This window comes from Larimichthys crocea, chromosome VIII (genome assembly GCF_000972845.2).
Source record: "Larimichthys crocea isolate SSNF chromosome VIII, L_crocea_2.0, whole genome shotgun sequence".
In the NCBI taxonomy this organism is placed as follows: domain Eukaryota; kingdom Metazoa; phylum Chordata; class Actinopteri; family Sciaenidae; genus Larimichthys; species Larimichthys crocea.
In genome coordinates this window covers 21,964,911-21,983,874 of record NC_040018.1, presented here as the reverse complement: position 1 = coordinate 21,983,874, position 18,964 = coordinate 21,964,911, and the positions used below count along the sequence as shown (strand labels likewise).

Sequence of the window (18,964 nt, the reverse complement as noted above, 5' to 3'; positions counted from 1 at the left end):
TTCATTGAAGTATTGTAGTCCAACACAACACTACCGCAAAGTATAGCCTAGTACAGGTCGTGTGTTTTTCATGGCTGTTGTATTGTCAAATGAAAAGGGTAGCTGCCTATTTTAAATAAACTTTTTTTTTATTTTTTATCCATGCACACTGTTTAATTTCAAATCCTTTGGTCTCAACTCCAGCATAAACTGTGTTTTACCACTTTTGTGAAAACAGTTTGAAAGTACATGAGAGCTAGTTGTGCCAGCTTCTCCCAGAGCAGGGACAGCTGCAGTTGACAGTCCCATGTTCATACCTCTGCCTGGTGACACTAATCTCTTCCTGTAGGTGACCTACCCTTCTCATTCCCAATCTGTCTGCGTGTGTGTGTTGTGTGATGTTTGCAGTGCATGTCTCCTCTGCGGTTCCGCTTCGGAAGTCCAGGAACGGTGAGCTTCTCATGGTTGTCACTTTGAGGTGGGAGAGCAATCATTTCCTTGGACAACAGACCCATCCGCATCCCTGCTTCCCGCCCGCTCGGATTAGTTCCTCTCACTGAGAAGATTTGCATGCAAAATATGTTCTCCTTATTTATTTTTTCTCTATTTTTCCTGTTTTCTTTACATCATCTACCATCTGTGTTTATTTTTCTCTGCCCTTTTCTGTTTCCTACTCGTTGTTTTCCCCCGGACGCTGTAGAGCATTTTATTACAATTGTCAGAAAGAGTAACAATTCTATTGTGGGGTGATTACGACAGGGTGTTTTACCCACAGATCACCAGAGCAATTAAAATCTGTAAATAAGGCTACCCATGATGCCTCAGTCCAAACAATGGAGTCCCGTAGGAAGTGCTTGTTTGAAGAACTGTGGAAGAGAGAGTTTCTCTCTCTTTGACTCTCTCTCTCTCTCTCTCTCTCTCTCTCTCTCAGTAATTAGGAGATGCTCCTTCAACCCGACACGGCTGTGTAGATGGGCAGCTTTGCTTCGCACAATCGCAGTGACACATATTTCAGACACAAGATGAAGTTGTTTACTTTTGTGTAAGACCTTGCATTAAGCCACTCCACTTTGTTTTGCAGCATGGCAAAGATAATGTAGGCCTCCTGTAATTGTGCTGGCTACAGCTGTGAGAGAGGCCTGCACTACTGTGAAGAGGCAGACAAGTAGACACACTTAAACGTGCACATATAGACACGCAAAATGTGACGCTTTTCCTTTTTTTGTTTGACAAAGGAATAGATTTATAGGCAATGAGGTAAGAGATAATGAAACTGTGATGGGGACATCTGCAAAGTGGATTTTGTTGGATGTCCTGTTTGAAAACTACTAAAGTCATTTGCAGAAATCTGGCACTATACTAATATTGGAAAAATATTCCTGAGTGCCCTTAACTCCTGGCTAGTCTTTTGGCCTGGGTTTCTTCTGTTCACTTGGCAGTGTAACACGCCTGTACTCTGGCATAATCAGATGACAACACTGCCAAATAATGTCATATTCCTTGAATGAACAGCTTAATTAGCACAGATAACCATTAGTACAGGGAGCTGTTTTAATTCCGGATTAGCCCCGTAACCGAGGTTGCCATTAACTGCCTGGTTCACAGCAGTTCACAAAGTGATGAGTGCTTCAACTACTTTTTGGTGTTTCTTTTTCTTTGTAGAGACAAAAGGGCTCTTTGTAGTTTCGTGGGAAGACATGTGGAACATGTCATGTATTTGGTGTCAGGATGTGTGCGTACTGCTTCCGCAACCACCCCCACACTGCTTCATAAATTACTCACGAGTGGAGTTTGGGCAGGTTGGAGCAAAGGAACCAGACAGATAGAAGGAGGGACCGTGGGAGTGTTGTAGCTCAATACAGCACCACAATGATGCCAGGCTCCGTGGGCCTCACCAAAGGCTGTATGCCTTACCAAGATCCTGTTTACAGTCAGCTAAAGAAGCTGCCAGGCACCCATTTCCATAATGCTGCCTGCAGTCCTCTGCGGAAACTAATTTCTCTCTGCCGGAGATGCACCATGATGCTGCCTGCTCTGTACCTCTCTCACTTTGCATTCTTTGTCTTGTGTTTCTCTCTTTTGTTTCCATCTGTTTCCCCCCCATCTCACATTTCCATTACACCTTATTTGCTGTCTCTTTTTTTATTTCAATTTACTCATCTTTTCTTGGCTTTCTTCCAACTCTTACCATTGACATCAGTGATGCCAATATTCCAGGAACATGTTGTCACTCAAGTGTGGTTGCAGCAAGTTAAATGTGATTACTGGCATAATAACAAGATATCACACAGTAGTACTTACAAGGTACACTCAGTATATAGGCCAGTATAAAAGTTGCATGTAAAATGCCGCACGTTGGTTTGTGTGTTAATATTTTAATGTAAGGAGACTGTGGCAGCTTGTACCCTACCTGTACACTGGAAAAGTGGAAGTGTGAGTCTTTACCTGTCTTATTGTTTAAGTCTTATGTACATATCTTGTGTGTGTTTGTTTCATTCTGTAGGTGTGTGTATCCAAATGGATGTGTAGGTTCCATAAATCTTTTTTTGCTCAAGTATTTATGATTTTAAATTTCAGATTTCAGATACTTTATGTATCCGCAGTCAGTGAGCCATGCCCACTCTGCTGTGTATTTGTGGTTGTGTTTCTACACTCAACACATCTCTGCGTGAGCCTGCCATCCTCAGCCTTTCCCCCCCTGTTCTTTTCTGTCATATGTTTGTGCAGATTTTTTTCTGCTTCAGCCACTTGTGTAGTTGCCATGTTCCTGTGCCTGTACATCAGTGAGCATCTGCTCTTTCAACAAGGTCCCCATGGCCTCAAATGTCAGAGCAAGCAGCTGCCAGACAAGTGTATTGTGCAGCAGGCTTGTGTTTCACCTCCTCCCATCCCTCCACTTCTTGTTCTGTGATGTTAACTGTGATTGAAAGTAAGTATGCAGCAGCAAGTGGGGTAGAGATGAGGAGAAGGATCTCTGCTTTTTAGAGAATTGGATTCCTGCAGTTTGGAGGAGTACTGCTGTTACTGGCCCTGACTGTTCTCCAGGGCTTAAGGGTCAGGTGGGGGGTGGTGTTCTGTTGTGCATTAGGTACGGCTTCTTTTGCACTTTTGTGTGAAAGACTACTACGATGGGAAGCCATTTGAAGCGTGTCCATATTGTGGTCCATGTACTATAGTACTATAGGGTATCAGGGGACGTGCATATTTATTAATATGTGTCTCACTGTCAGTTTCTATACATTTGCCTGTATATGCTCTTCTATACCTTTTACAAGTCTGCATCTGCAGTGTAACATTTTAGAAAACGTGGATCCCCTGTTCACTTCATAGTATAGATGGCACTACAAGATGTCACAGAATGCTAGTAATAGGGTATACGTGGGCTTTTTGCACGCTTGTGTGTGTATGAGTGAGTAGTTGGATGATGGGAGCACTGAGGCAAAAGAGATGGCGCTGAAGAGACAGGCAGGTACCCCCCAGGAGGGGCCTGGGGGCAGCGGGCCAGGGGTAGCCCCTCCAGCTCCCCCACAGCATACTCTGCTCTGCTCTCAGACACTTCTATTGATTTGTCCAGCAGATATGACCACAGGTTAGCTGCTCTGTTAAGTACTGCTCTTTTAGCCTCCCTTTGCCTGCAAACAAAGGTTGGATACAGGCTCAATTTGATGCCAATTTGATGTTGTTTCCTTGGCATTACTTTTTCTAGTCACACTACTCACCCTACCTATAGCTTCTCACTGGCACAAAGCATGTATGAACCATCAGGGGGCACTGTTCGACTCACTCTTGCCCTATAAACAACCCAACCCAAACCTGGCATAGTTCTCCATTGTCTTCACCTGAGGCTATAGGAAGCCGCGAGTTCACAGTTATGGCAGGTCTACAAGTTGTGAGAACAGGCACTTCAGGTGTCAATCACTCCTTCGGCTTCATCTTAGGATCACAGAAAGTAGAAATTCTTTGTTAATTCAAGCCTAAAGTAGATTAGTCCAAACAGCAGCTTGAAATTGTGCCTGTACTTTGCTATATGTGATCAACATGTGTAGTGAAGTGTAAAGTTTGAACCTGACAGATGTAGATGGAAGCCAGGGCAGCTCTCTTGATCAGCTTAAGACAGTTCATCTCATTGCCAAGCTTGTATGTGATTGGAAATCAGTCAGCAGTACCTCTGTGCTCACCGACAGATGGATGAATCGGGTCTTCAAAAGGCCTGGTGACACATTAATATGAGCCGAGCTTCCTGGAGGACTCTGAATTCTGAGCTGTCACAGGTGGCAGATGAGATAAAGCTACTATGCTGCTCTGCTTGTTTCGTAACATAACCCAACTCAGGTTGAGATGAAAATTGGCACCTGCTTGACATCTATTAAAAAGCTGTTTCTGAGAAAGAGAGTTGTTGTAACATGTCTTGTATTATTAATTAAACAACCTCCTCTGAGTCACCATCAGCTTTTCATGTGTCCGATGTCAGAACAGGTGTGAGGGTAAAACAATGAACAGTGAAAGAAGGAACACCGCAAGGGTGTGGGTGTAATACAACTTCCCACGCTTTAATTGCAAACTGGTATGCCCTTACAAGACACTGCAACATATATCATTGTTAATTAGGAAACTGAAGTGTAGGACAGTATAATGCCAGCTTGTCACATTGTTTGGTTTTCTTCCCGCACTTAGACGCCTGTCATTTATCATGGCAGAAAGCCAGACCTGTTAATGTATGTTAAACTGGTCCTCTCTCAGATGAGAAATATATGGGTGGAATATATTACCAGCAATGTCAAGAAACAAAATGCTTTCAAGGCTGAGAAAGATGTGAATAGTTTTGAATGGCTGTCTTTCAGACTACAGTTCACTCTTCAGAAAATGCAGTACCCCCCTATATCGAAAGTGGTATCCTATCCATCATAAGTGTGTATGATTGCAATTGTAAGTCACAAAGGAACCAAAGCAGAGGTCGCAAGGCATCACAGCAGAGGATAGTTTAAAAAAAACAACAGTATCTATGCGACCATTAGAATTTGTGTTGTAGTGTTGTTGATTTAACCAACATTAAATGTTAATGTATGAACATCATTTGTACCAAAGTACAGGTGCAGGTGCTGTTCAAAACAACACAATGAGTAATATGAATGTTGGCAAACATTATGAAGTGGCATGCAACCTTAGTCAAACCCTTTTAATATTGTTTTGTCTTCGTACAGAGATTGATTGATTGATTGATTGATTAATTAATCTGTGGTAAACCGATGTGTTGCCAGCTGCATAATTAAATATGGGAGATGCCTTTGACATGCACACAAAGGACTCCTTGCTGTGCTTCAAGGCATTCATAGTGATAGCTGCTTTGCTAGCTACCAATAACACTTACCTGCAACATGAACAGGGAGGACAGGGACTAATTGCAGGGACAAATGTTCCCAACTGCTGGGTTTGCAGTTGTCTGGGCCTGGTCCAGGCCCTGTTTATCTCAACCTCTGTTGGCAGTCATACACACACCACACACGCTATGCTCTGATTTAACCAGAGGCAAAGCCCCCGCCAAACCCCACTCTCTCTCATCAAAGATTCATAAAGGCAAGGTTCTCAATGATTTTCTGTCTCTTCCCGTATTCACAGCTTGTTGTCCTCACCCTCCCTGTCTCCTGCCAGTCAGACAGCGGAAGTCAGGCGGAATTACGGCTGAAGTGGCCACTGGCTCACAGAGTGTGTGTACGTTCGTGCTTGTGTAGTTGTGGGGTGTGTGCTTACACTCTTAGGGGTGTTGGTGTCAGGAGACTCAGAGATAGGACATGGGCAATAGGGCAAGGGGACAAATGGACAGTGTCATGTTGATGCTGTACTAAAAATGTTCGGAGCCCCCATGCAGCAACAGAGGATCCCCGCCCGCTCTTCTCTTCCCCTCATGAACTCCTTCCGCTGTTCTTTGTCTTCCGCCCCAACCCCTGAGCCCTGTGCGTCGTGGCAGCTTCCACTCTGGATCTAAAACTAGCTCATTCAGAGCCCCAGTCACCAGGCCCAGGGCACACCATCTGTAGCCCTCTGAGTCCTTCCGTGTCTGTGTATGTGTGTGTGTGACTATGGAAGTATGTGTTTACCTCCATATAGTATATATATGTGTGTGCGTGTGTGTGTGTGTGTGTGTGTTTGTTTGTGTGCACGCTTACAAGCATGAGTGTGTGTATATGTGTGTGTCTGCGAACCCAAACCACCGTGCCTCAGCCTGTTAGTCTTGCTACTTACCAGGCTTAGCCAGATGAGGGCCACTCAGCCGGGATCTAATTCCTTCGACTCTGGCAGCACTTCACTCCTGGCTCTTTTTGCCTCTCAAGTGTGCATCTGTGACCTTGGCTGACATCAGAAGGGGTTAAACTGTAGACTTAGAGATGTGGCCACAGCGATTGAGTCGTAAGCTAGTTTTTGGATCAGAGCTTTCGCACAGCCATCTGGGCTTCTACGAAGCTCAGAAAGAGGTTATCCCTCTCTTACACCCCACAGCTGACCCTGGATCAGCACTAAGGGCAGAGACTTTAGTAAGAAGCATCCTCACTGGGATAGGTAGTGCAGGGCGGGTGTGTCTGTGGAGTGGAAATTAGGAGAGGAAACTAATGAAGGCAGTTGATCTCTCTTACCACTTCAGATGTAATCCCTATGTTTTTATTGTACTGAGCTCTGTGTGGCTTCTGTCTTATTGTTGCCTCTTATGGCAAACAAGCATTGTGTCACCTTCATTTGTGACTCTTTTTGACTCACATCAGTATCAACAGGAACAACGCCTGTGTCACTATAGACAAAGGGTGGTTCTGAGAAACACAGTCTTCAGTTATGCTGGTATTCAGTTATTGCACCAAGTTTTGATATTGTCACGACAAACAGAACACCATTAAACACCTGTTAGACCACAAACAGCTTCTTTTTTTTTCAACACGCAGAACAACCTTTAATGAGTGATTTGCACACACAGCTATACATACACACACACACCAACTCACCTGAATAGGAAGGTACATATGTACTCATACACACACCCACACACTATTATACTGGCTTGCTGCGTGTACTTTTTTTGTATCCTGTTTGGTGCAGAGCCTCAGGGCCTAGCCTGGCTGCTCTTCCAAACAAATTGCTGGCTGTTCACAGCGTTTTAAATGCCGAGGCCCTTTAATTACACTATTTACTTAATAGGGTGAAACAAAACTCGTGTTCACGCAGCAGGAGCACCAGGTGATGCAGAAGTTCAAACACCTGGCGGTAAGCACTCCTCTGGCATGGTCGCACAGCATACAAGTGTACGCATGAATGCACACACACACACTCACTCACATTACTCTATTGCAGCTACTTTAGGCCTCTCTCAGGCTTGGATGAGAAGCTTCATTGAGTTTGGGACTTTTTCTTTTGTTTGTTTATTGAAAAGAAAACAAAAAAACAAAACAAAACAAATAGATCTGGGAAAATGTCATAAGTTATATACAGGCTGACAGGCTAGAATGACCTCATCCTGTACTGTAAATAGAATGAGTAATGGTAGTTTTAGTTGTTGACTTATGGCAGATGCCCATATGGGATGGGAATGTAATTTTTTACTCTGTGCCACTCCAAAAAAAAAAAAAAAATCATGGGGAGAGGGTGCCCTACTTACTTATCCATATCCACCACTTTAGTCTGTTCAGCTTGCTCTTCCCTTTACACACACCTACACCTCTGTCTCTTACTAAACACACAATCCGATCTACCCTCTCCCACCTCTTTCCGTTTCTCTCCCTGCAACATTAAGTGTCTGCTCTGTCGACCGTCTTTTATCAGCAATATGTTTTCGAAAGTTGCCCAAACACAACTCAAGTTATGAATTTGTTCACCTGCAATTCTGTTTTCATAGAACGTGGTGAGCTGCATGTAGAGGAGGCTTTTTGTTAATGATGTAGCTTATTAAAATGTTCAGAAACTAACTCTGTACCGACTTTTTTCCCAAGAAAAAAAGAAAATCCCAAAACAAAGAAACCATTTTACCATTTAATGACCAACTAGGTCGCTTTTCACTGTTGCTTTACCTGGTCTTTTGACATAATACCTATGAATGTCTCAATGTGTAGATTCTCTGCAGGGTGTGTACAACAGATGATACTGGAGGGGAAGAGCAAAGGGGGTCCGTCAACTATTTAATCAATCACAGTTTGCATTGTTCTCTTTTCTACATTTATTTTTCACAGGGGAACCCTCTATCTGAGAATTATTATTATAAGCATTAAGTATCAGATTTAGTGGTGTGTTTTTATCCTTTGTCTAGTATACACAGGGGTATTGTTTGTTTGTTTTTTTAATTTAAAACTTTTTTGCATACATTTTTCCCCCTGTAATTAATTTAAATGATCAAATGTTCAGTATTTTTGCTATTTGTTTTACAAGAATGTCTTGGCGGTGCTAATGGTCATATTATAGCCTCCGCCTAGACCTGTCCAGTTTATGGGGGTTAAGATTTATGACTGCTTCAGTAGGGCGTGTTTACTATCACTGGTTTGCTATGTGATGTCATCGTGTCAAGCGATGTCAACAATGAGGCGACTTTGTATGTAGTTTGAACAAAATCTTATATTTATTCAAAGGATTGCTCTTCCTCTTTAAGCGCTAAATGTTTGTTTTCACGCTTTGTTCAGCGTCTTTCTTTTTTTGTATAGAGGTCTCATATACATGTTTCTGAAACCCGATATCTGTTGTGCAACAGTTTAAAGCTTCTATCTCACAGTTTAACTTTACACAAAGGCTTCAGAACTTAACACTGCATCCCCTCGAGCTGGAAGGATGACTTGTAACCAGGCAATTCAAGTTACAATAGACTATAATTAGCTGGGCCAGCTTGACCCCCCCTATTGTCACTTGAAGACAGGTGGGAATTGTGCCCACGTTGGATCGACCTTATCATGTGACTGGGGTCAGGTGTCGTCCAATGGCTCGGCTGTATAGCTGTTGAGGCAAGCCTCATCCATCACCAGCTTTATTGCACCATTCAGATGATGCCCACAAGGCACTAACGTTTGGCCAGGAGGGAGGGGGGGCATGTGGTGGAGGGAAGGGGTGAGGGTTAAAAATGATCGTTTTACAAGAACACTCTCAGAACAAGTTTTCACAGCAATGGTGTGCCCTGGAAAACTAAGAGTTAGTGCTCCCAACGCCACAGTAACCCTCTTCCTGATTCCCTAACAGCAGATTTACAGCCTTCAAACTCCGAGCTGTGAAAAAAAGTGCAATCACTCGCAGGCTCGTAACCTCTTTACCCTCGCCATCAAGTCCTCTTATTGCTTCATTTTCTCTCCTGGGCTTTATAAATAAACAGCGTCATCAGGAAAAACTTCTGTGTCTGTTTAGAACCAACTCTAATTAGTTTTGCCTGTATATATCAAAATGTTTCACGATGGTATTTGGCCACGTGTGGCTCGTTTAGGACGATGATGGAGGGGGTTGTTGTGTTGAGCTAGGCATCCATCCCTGCTGAGTGTTGCCCTTTGGGTGTTAGTGGCAGGGCCCAGAGTAAACGTTTGTTTTTGGGATTTTTTTACTTTTTTACTTTTCCTTCAAGCCGTTTCAAGCTGTTTATGTTGAGCTAGCCTGTAGTGTGGCGCAGGTGGCTAGTAGGCCAAAAGCCGCTCCCATTCCTCCCCAGTCAGCATGGAGCACATGCACACACACCCACACACACACACCCGCACACACTCGCTCTCCCTCTCGCTCACTCTCTCTCTCTCTGACTTTTTCTTCCTTTCAAACCTACACACACACACACTAAGACAACCAGATCCAGAGCCTTAGGGGGTGATCTATCTCTCCACCCCTTGTCGGAAGAGTAAACGGCCAGGAGGGCCCTATCTGTTTGTCCTTTTTCCTGCCTCTTTTTTTATTAGAACCTGATTGCATTTGAACAATAGTTGTCTGCTCGTAAATTTTGCGCCTGTGTTGACATTAGGCCACATTCCATCCCATAGCCTGAGGAGGAGAAGGAGCAGGCCAGGGTGTTCGGTAATTTGTTACGCTGTTAAGCACCTAATGGACGTCCACCTGGTTTTTGAGGGCAGTAGCTGTAGTTCAGGGGCTTGCCTCCTTTGCACTTCCAGACTGCAATAGTGTTTTATAGCCTCCAATTATGAAGGCTATTTAGAGGCTACCTAGCTTTGTGTGTGTTTTTCTGTTACATCTGGTTCACCCTGCTCTAGACAGGGCAGCCAGCCAGGCCACATCAAACACTCTGGGTGTGAAGGAGGCATGGGCTGTGCAGGTACGGTGAACCTTGGCTGTTTCTGCTGTAGGCTCCAATGCTACTTGCAGTACATGGACCTGATGCAAACTCTGGCTCTGGCTGGAGATGCCAATAATGAGCCTTGTTTGTTTCATGTGGTTTAATGAGCAGCCCCAGACGGCAGCTAGCAAGAGGGACACCTCACAAAGTATGAGGAAAGGGCTGCCCCACCCAAAGGTACCCATGTTCCCTGGAAGAATCATTGTTCCCAGCAGCAGCAGAGTCACGGTGGCACGTGGGGGAGAGTGTTAAAAGCACCATGCAGCACCCGCCTCCGTCTCCTGCCCCCACCTCTTGCTAATGCATTTTTTTTTTTTGTGGTTTCCACAACCATTAATTAAAGGGGAAAAGAGTGCATCAGATGTTAGTTTTATTAGGCTAGGCTCCTTAGAGGGAATCAAAATGAAAGGAACATATGTCATGCATCTGATGACCCCCCCTCCTCTTTCTCTCTGTGTTTCTCTCCCCACAATTGCCCACCTCACATACTCACAAAGTGTACAGTCAGCAGCTGTCTGCAGACACAATAGCATTTGATTGATCCTGAGGAAACGGTTAAGACACGGCCCTGCCCACGCTTTCTGGCTGGCTGGCTGGCTGGCTCACATTCTGCACCACTTTACATTTAACACTGAATGTGGCAGTGATTGGGATAATGGGAGTTGGGGATGGTGGGTGGGGATCTGAGGTTCTGTTCAGGCTCTAATGAGGACAGCCCTGAGAGTTCACAAGACCTCTTGGGTGGTGTAGGTTGAGATCCAAACTTCACAGGTTGGGCCTTGTTCTTAATGTCTCTCTGTTATATTGTCCTCTGCATGACATCACTAATATCTTGCACAATGCAGTGGAAAGATAAGCACGTGGATAAATGCCATCTGTCTTTCTCTTTCTCACCCATTATATAACTGCATGACTTACAAAGACTGATGTGCTCAGCTCAGATACAGAATGTACATGGATAATATACTTCTTTCTTTCTTCTCTCTCTCTTTGGGACTTGATTGCATGCCTTACCTTCAGGGGTAGGCTGATTTATGTGACACATGGCTGTTTTTTCATGACTTGTTTGATTGCATTCTCAGCTATCAGGCACTCCGGGTGCCAAAACCATAAAAATTCACACCTGCACAGGATTGTTAGAGTCAAATGAAGCACAGGCAGAGCATGAGGAAGCAGGTGATCTGAGGTATTTTGCTTCCCTTGATCAGCACAGGCATATACAGCTCAGAACTGACAGGGATGATGATTGATTGATTTTCCTGCGTAATTTCACTGAGGCTTTGTTTTGTGGTCCAGTGCAGCTGATGCATAGGGCATGGCACATATTTTGGAGATGATTCTCAATGAGCTACCCATGTATCTATAAACAAGAACCATCAAGTGAATCTTTGAACAAATGTTTCATCTTCCCTCATTCATAACCACAAATATGTATTCTGTCAGGTTAAGGTTTTACTGCAGTTGTTTTATGTATTGTGTTATTCAAGTTTTATTTCTTAATTGAAACCATTGAAATATAAACAGATTTAATCATGTAAATTTGTAAGGTGCATTGAGTGGAGTTTTTTTTTTTACTGGACTCAATTTCATAAAATGCTATTAGACCCCAAACCTCTGCTTTCATAATACTGTTGTTTATGATACCATGATGATATTTCATACAGAACATTCAAAAGACACATTTTTCACATTAATGCACAAACAAAAATGTAATTTGCATTGCTCTCAAAACAATTGAACCACATCCATTTTAGAATAGTCATCTGAGCCTCTGTAAACCGTTTACAAAAAGCTTTCTATCAGCATGACGCGACTCCACCCTTGTCCTAAGATAATGTCCTGAGTCAAGCAGCCCAAGCTATCTTGTCCCATGTGGTTACAAATGACCTCCTGTAGCAATAATGCAATAAGCGTTGTCTCCTATCTGCGTTCTCTGGGTTCTTTTTCACTTGGCCTGACACAATTGTGCATTTATCAGTGTAATTGCAAGAGTTGGAAGCACTGATGTTGTCTATTAGGCGGATTTCCATCCTGTTAAGAGCAGAGGGTCTTTTAATGTATGGCCCTGCTTGAGTGTACTGCTACACAATTACACACCGACCAGAGATTGAGTGGACTGATGATGCTGATGATTGTGATGGTTTAGGATGATGGTGATGGCAGTGATGATATTGGACCACCCCGCAGGATGACAGAGTGAAGAGTGAAACAACAAAGTGAAACTGAGGTTAATCATTTTATTTACTCGTCTTTCCTCTCTCTCTCTCTCTCTCTCTCTCTCTCTCTCTCTCTCTCTCTCTCTCTCCTTCCCTCTCTCTTTCACCTACCTCTCTCCCCCTCTCCCTTTCCTTTCTTTAACCAAGTGATGGAGCCTGGACCATGGAGCAGGGGGTTGGGGATCGATGGGGAGCGCATTACAGTAAAACGTATTGATTAGGAGACCTGCGAGCAGTGTGTTGGAGATGGTGGAATGATGCAATGCTTAAAGGAATTTATCCTTTGACTTTTACATTAACCTTTTATTGACTGCTTTGCCTGTCCATAATTAACACTCACTTTAGCTAAAGTGGTTAGTTTGAGCGCAAAGGGGGCTCCGGCCCTTATTGCAGTGAGGACCGTGGAGCTCCCGCCCCAGCCGCAGTTCAAGTGCACTGTGCTGCGTGGAGGGAAAGGCCTCTGTGGAATAGAGGCGATAGAATCCTAGATACCTTTCACATTAGCATACCATTTGAGTGGGGGCCTGCCAGGCTATAAGGTTTCAGGGCAAATTGAAATGAGTGATTGTGTTGCCAATCTCTCTTGACCGAGCGCCAGATGGGATAGTTAGGCCCATATCTGTCTGGGGTTAATCCATTGGAACAGCCTGCACTCACAAACACATTCTCTCCCTCTTCAACTACCCCCCCCCCCCCCCACACTTCTTTGTCTTTGACCTTAACTTTAAGGTGGGCTGTTCTGCCATGGGAAAGTCTTTTGGTGAGCCTTGTTTGTACGCCACTGTGGCTTACACTGAATTTCTAGCAAGAGCCCTGGAGAGCTTAAGGCACCTCGCCTAATATTGACTTTTTGTTTGGTTCCATTTTAGCAGTCAAGATACGGTACTCTGTGAACACTGGTAGATTGTGTAAAAGTGTGCGCTGAATTACCTACACTATATTATCTTTGATAGTCTTCCAGTCGTGATATCTTTTCTATCTCTGGTAAACCAGGAGCCTTCTATTTGCAAGCTAATGTTGCAAGATCACTTGTCAGATAAATGCAACAGCTCTGTTGAAGGTGGCTGGTGAGATTTTTACGCTATGTGGCCTTTCGGTGTGAGTCAGGGCAGCGGAAAAGTGGTGAGTGTTTTTTTTTTCTCTACAGCATGAATACTTAATCAGACCCAATCAAAGGCCTGGGTTCCCTTGGCCTATGGTGTCCTCGAGCTGATGTCAGCAGAACCACACAGTGTGTGAGAGTGTGTGCTGTCTGGGTCAGTTTGCACTCTCTCCCTCTCTCTTGCACAGTCTGTAGATATGTATGCCAGCCATGTCCTCCTCCTCCTCCTCCTCCTCCTCCTCCTCCTACTCTGAAGTGACGCTTCCTTTAATTCGCACCCTAAATAAATGATGAGAACATTTAAACACACGGCTCGTCGCAAAGCCCCAAGGTCGCCTAATCGTATTATTTATGAAGTGATGTGCTACATAATGGTACTTAGTGCATGTTAACAGATGCTATTATCAGGCCCTGATCCAGAGCGCAGAAGATATATTGGAACAGTGGATGTTAATGCTGCTTCTCACCACCGTAATGCAGCAGCTCTTTAAAGGGCTAACCGCACCAAAATGCAGCACTTAGGCCGAGAGCCAGTCGAACATTAAGTGGCTCCGGTGAAAATATATAACTACAAATTGTGGCAGCCCCCGGCTGTCCCCTGACAACTTTAACATCCCCTCATCTCATCCATAACCGACCCCCATATTCTTCTCTTGAGCTCTCTATGTCCTCTCCATCCCCTCCTTTAGCCCGTGGCCACAAGGTGGTGGTGGTCGTGTGTCTGTGTTTTAGGGGGTTTTGAGTTTTTTTTTAGAGTGTGCAAGGGGTAAAGAGATATGGTAGGACGGACCTTGGCATAATAACTGAGAGGGGAGTATAAATGGCCTTGTGGCTCTAGACAGAAATTCTGAGGTCACTGCTCACAAGCACACACACACACACACACACAACATGCCATCCTCCACCCCTCCCACTTGCACCTCCAGGTCAGGGGTCACTCTCATCTGTCAAGAGGCAGAGGGAGGGCAGATTTACAATGACAGCGGAGAGCAACACCAAGTCACCGCAGTAAATATTTACACTGGTCTGACAAAAGATGTGGCGAAGGTCTGTGGGAGTTCCAAACACTGTAAAAATTTCAACTACCCCCAGATTATTAATCATATTAAAAATCACACAGTGGCTGGATTTCTCACTGCTCCGTCATGATTGCCACAACAGAGAGTGATGTTCTTGTGAAAGCATCCTGCTGTGTGTGCCTGTGTGTGTAAGATGAATGGGGCATTAATCATGATACATGATATCATGGTTTCTCATCAGCTTGATACTGTTGCTGCCATTTATGGCTTTAGAAACACTTTCCTGACACATCACTTTCTCCCACTCTCTCAGCTCCATTTAGCTCAGTGAGCTTGAAGGTTTTAAAACAGAAATGCCAAAGAAATGAAGTACAAGTGATATAAATATCAACAATTTAAATATCATTAACAGCATGTAGAGGAAAGACACTTTTACCTGAGGCATTTGTACAAACAAATTGAAATGTCTTACAGTCGCTTTTACACGCACGCGGATCACACAGACACACTCACTCTCTCATATGCTGGAGATCTAATTGTGCTCAGTGTTATTAGGAGTTATAAAACGGAGAGGAAACGCACAATCTGCCTGCCTCCTGGTCAAACACACAACACCCACTGTGTGTTTAGGGACGAGTTAACACACACACACACACACACACACACACGCACACACAAACACATCACTGACTTAACAACTTGACATTTCAGTTACTGACCCCTTTAAATCCCCCAACAGTCAATACAGAAAGACCAAATAGGAAGACATCTGTTTATCTTAACCTACTGCAATCTCTCTGTTGTAAACCAGCGCTAGTTACTAGGCATTAAAGACAATATTCTGGATGTACACAGTCCACAGTTGCAGTGTGTGGTGAAGAAACACAACTCTTTGACATGATTTAAATATAGTTTTCAGAATATTGGGCTTCATGTAATTTAAATAAAAGCACTGGTAGAAAGTTTTAGGAGCGACCTGAGACACGTGCCCTAATGCTGATGACTGTCTAGGTTTTGATGGGAGGGAGGAGTTAATGGGTGCACTTGTTTCCTGTGTCCTGTCGCCTCAGGTGCCACTCAAGTCTGGCCCAGACATTACCCCCTGAGGAGGCCCCAGTGGACCGGCCCTTCTGGGGTGTGGATGACCCCAGCATGCCACTTCCCTTTGATCTGGCTGACATCATCAACAGAGTGGAGTCACTGCTCTGGAGGTGGGCCCAAGATGTTGAAGTGCGGAAATGTGCTTTGTGTACACGTTGTATACATGTATAGCTCGTACAGCATACATTCATTCACAGGTGGTTAACTTGTTTATTCATTACTTAATTTGATTATTGAATAATGTATTTATTCTCACATGAATTCACATAGACACATGGCTACTGATGTAGTTATGTACAGACCAGATGTTGTGCATGCCAAGCAGCATATGCCGGAAAGCCCAAGACATAAGCATGGCCATTTAGGGCCAGTGTGGGGCCCCAAAAAGGACATTAAAAATAAATAAAATAATATAAATAAATTACTTTTTCAACCATTTACTCATTTCAATATCAGCTTTTCTAAACTTTGGGAGCTGCTCAGGGCTCTAAAGAAGTTTGTATTGACCTTGATACTTCATGAACATACACACTGTCACATATTTACATACACATCAATACACAACATGAAGTTAGACCGTGTCTGTCTTCCTTTTTTGCCTACATTAAGGCATCTGAGCCACTTGTTGCTGCCAGTATACCAACTCAGATAAGCTTTTACCTCTATATTAAGCGTCTAAACTTTAAGCTCACAGGCGTGTGATGATGATGATGTCCATTCCTTTTTTTTTCTTTTCCAACAGGATGTGAACGATGGACAGAGGAAGTGAAAAACAAAGATCAGAAAAACCCACCAGCTTTTCTGAATGTAGAGGCCCCACATCAGCTGACAGACCACTGAAGACACCTTGGTTGTGATCCCGCCATGATTGATTTCCTTTTGATTGGGGCATCTACAACCCCCTCACCCCAACCCCACCCCGCCCCACCCCACCCCACTCCACCCTCCACTACCCCAGCTCAGCCTCGCCATCTTGTAATTGGCTGAACGGAAACCAGACACCCACAATAGAACCAGAAATAGTGCTTCAGTAACATGCTAACAACGCAAGCTTAGCAACAAGCTACTAGTGTCACTACGGTTTAATGAAACATAAGTGGAGCCTGCATTTCAGAGTTAGCATACATTGTGTAACTATTTATTATTTCAGTGTATTCTGTTAATTAATCTCATGTAACCCAGACATGCTTTTATCAGTGGATTGACTCACTCTCAGTAGTCACAGTACAGTACATACATATATGCTTTCTATTCGTCATACAGTGTTAATACAGTATAGAATGGTTAAAAAACAAACAAAAAAAACAAAAAAAACTCACATGGTATTGCATTCTTCACTTGTGTATAGTACTTTTTATTGTGTTCAACGGTGGAATAAGCCCAAATGAGACCAAAGAAAGATTATGATAAGTTATGAATGTCACCCAATGGATAACATGAAGAATGTGTTGTTTAGTGTTTATAGTGTGTAGGTGTGCTTGTGCCATATTGATGTGTGACAGTGTTTAATGTGTGTGTTTGAATGTGCACATTTAGCCATGTGACTATACTTATGATCAGTGGCGTGGTGAGTTCGTGCACGTACACAGTCACTCTCCCACATGTCTACATGAAGGCTTGTGTGTATGAATGTGATAGAGAGTGTGTGTGTGTGTGTGTGTGTGTGTGTGTGTGTGTGTGCGTGCATGCGTGCGTGCGTGCGTGCGTGTGTGTGTGCGTGCGTGAGCGAGCCTGTAGGCAGCCTGCCAGTCGTTTGTTCTTGCAGATATGCATATGGAGAAACAGCAGCGGGGCCCCTCTGCCTCTGCTCTGATGACAGGTAGCGCTGATAGAATGACCCGGAACACAACCGCCGTTTCTCATAATTACAGCTGTTCAAACGCTTTTAATTACTCTTAAAGTGTGTAGAGCACCATATTCCCCTGTAATGCTGCAGGCCATCCAAGAGAGCGAGAGAAAGATCCGGCGCTTCTGACAAAATTCACTTTCAAAAAAGCTAAAAGGGTGGAAAAGGGGGCCGACGTCAAAGCAGTGTAGCAGCCCTCCTCGTTTGATTCCTTTTCTCTATCTAGTTCATGATGAAGTAGAGATGCTGTTTACTATTAAAAATGCAGAATGCACTCCTTTTTTTACTTCTGAAGTTTTTTCCAAGATGTTAATGGTTGCCAAACGCTGTTCTTCTTGCTTCTTCTTTTGCAGCGCCTCTGTTATTTGTTGTTGTCAGAGAGATTTGTTTGTAGATCGGCAGTAGCATTGACTTATTTGAATCACTCTGTGCTCCCTGCGCCACAGCTTGTCTGTCTGAAGCAATAGGAATGGCAGTAAATAAAAAAACAGTGTTTTATCCAATGACCTGTTTCCCTCTGTTTTTTCTGTGCTTTTGTCCATTTTTTCAATTCCTTCTAGATAACAAACACGTTGACATGACAGGTACAAACAATTCTTCATGCATGTATGTGTGTGTTTTTCCGTTTTGATTGATTGTAGTTGTCCTAATATTTTTGAGGCAAGACAAGCAAGCACATGTGTCTATTTACCCACTGAAGGTGAGTTACTGTACTGGTTGCTGTAAGTGCCTGAGGAATCACTTTGAAGTCATTTATCCAGAATGTTTAAATTTATATATATGTCTGGCAATGTTTCATGTTCCCATAGGACAAACAGTCAAACGTTAAAACAAAGGTTAGAACTGCATCAACTGAATTTTGAGTAATATTTAGCTGTAACTGTCAAATTTTTTATAGGGGCCTACAAAGGAAGGTTTTGACTAGACTTAAAATAAATAGAAATCAGTCAATCAATGTCACATGGATCAGCTATAGTTATTCTATCCTTAGGTTACTTGAGGTCACGTGTGGGCCTTGAGGTCCTCGGCAGTACTCATTGTTTTTCTTTGACTAGGTGCCACCATATCTCAACACTGTGGTGGTCGGGGTCGAAGAGACCTGTTGCTGCCTTCTTAGTCATAATAGATAGCTTGTTGTTGACGTTCCAATCTGCGTAAACAGACATCTGTGTCCCCAGACTAAAATATGCTGACAGTAACACCTCCAAGGGTAAAGACATTCTCTTTGACTAATTCTGGGGTGTATAGTATTTGGGGTGTGATCTTTGGGTTTAAAGTCTATCCACCATCACAAGTTCGTCATAATGCGAGACTGACTCAGGGACTTCAGATGTACTTTGAAAGTGTCTCTAATTCTCCTTGGCCAAGTGTCAAGAAATAATACAGCATAAGACATCAGAGGCTCCTGAACACTTT

At 43.6% G+C, this 18,964-nt stretch overlaps 1 protein-coding gene across 3 annotated transcripts in view; it reads left to right on the top strand.

The window, feature by feature from the left end:
• fto (FTO alpha-ketoglutarate dependent dioxygenase) overlaps positions 1-18,054 on the top strand; it is a 114,680-nt gene extending 96,626 nt beyond the window's left edge. Inside the window, exons 9-10 of one of the 3 annotated variants that reach the window (XM_027281324.1) lie at positions 15,672-15,812; positions 16,445-18,054. In XM_027281324.1, the coding sequence (XP_027137125.1) occupies positions 15,672-15,812; positions 16,445-16,451 (148 nt within the window). In that variant the 3' untranslated portion in view covers positions 16,452-18,054. Of the gene's footprint in view, positions 1-12,410; positions 12,492-15,671; positions 15,900-16,444 lie in introns of those variants that run through there. The other 2 variants (XM_027281323.1, XM_027281325.1) reach the window with 2 other exon arrangements.
• Positions 18,055-18,964: the final 910 nt, after the last annotated feature.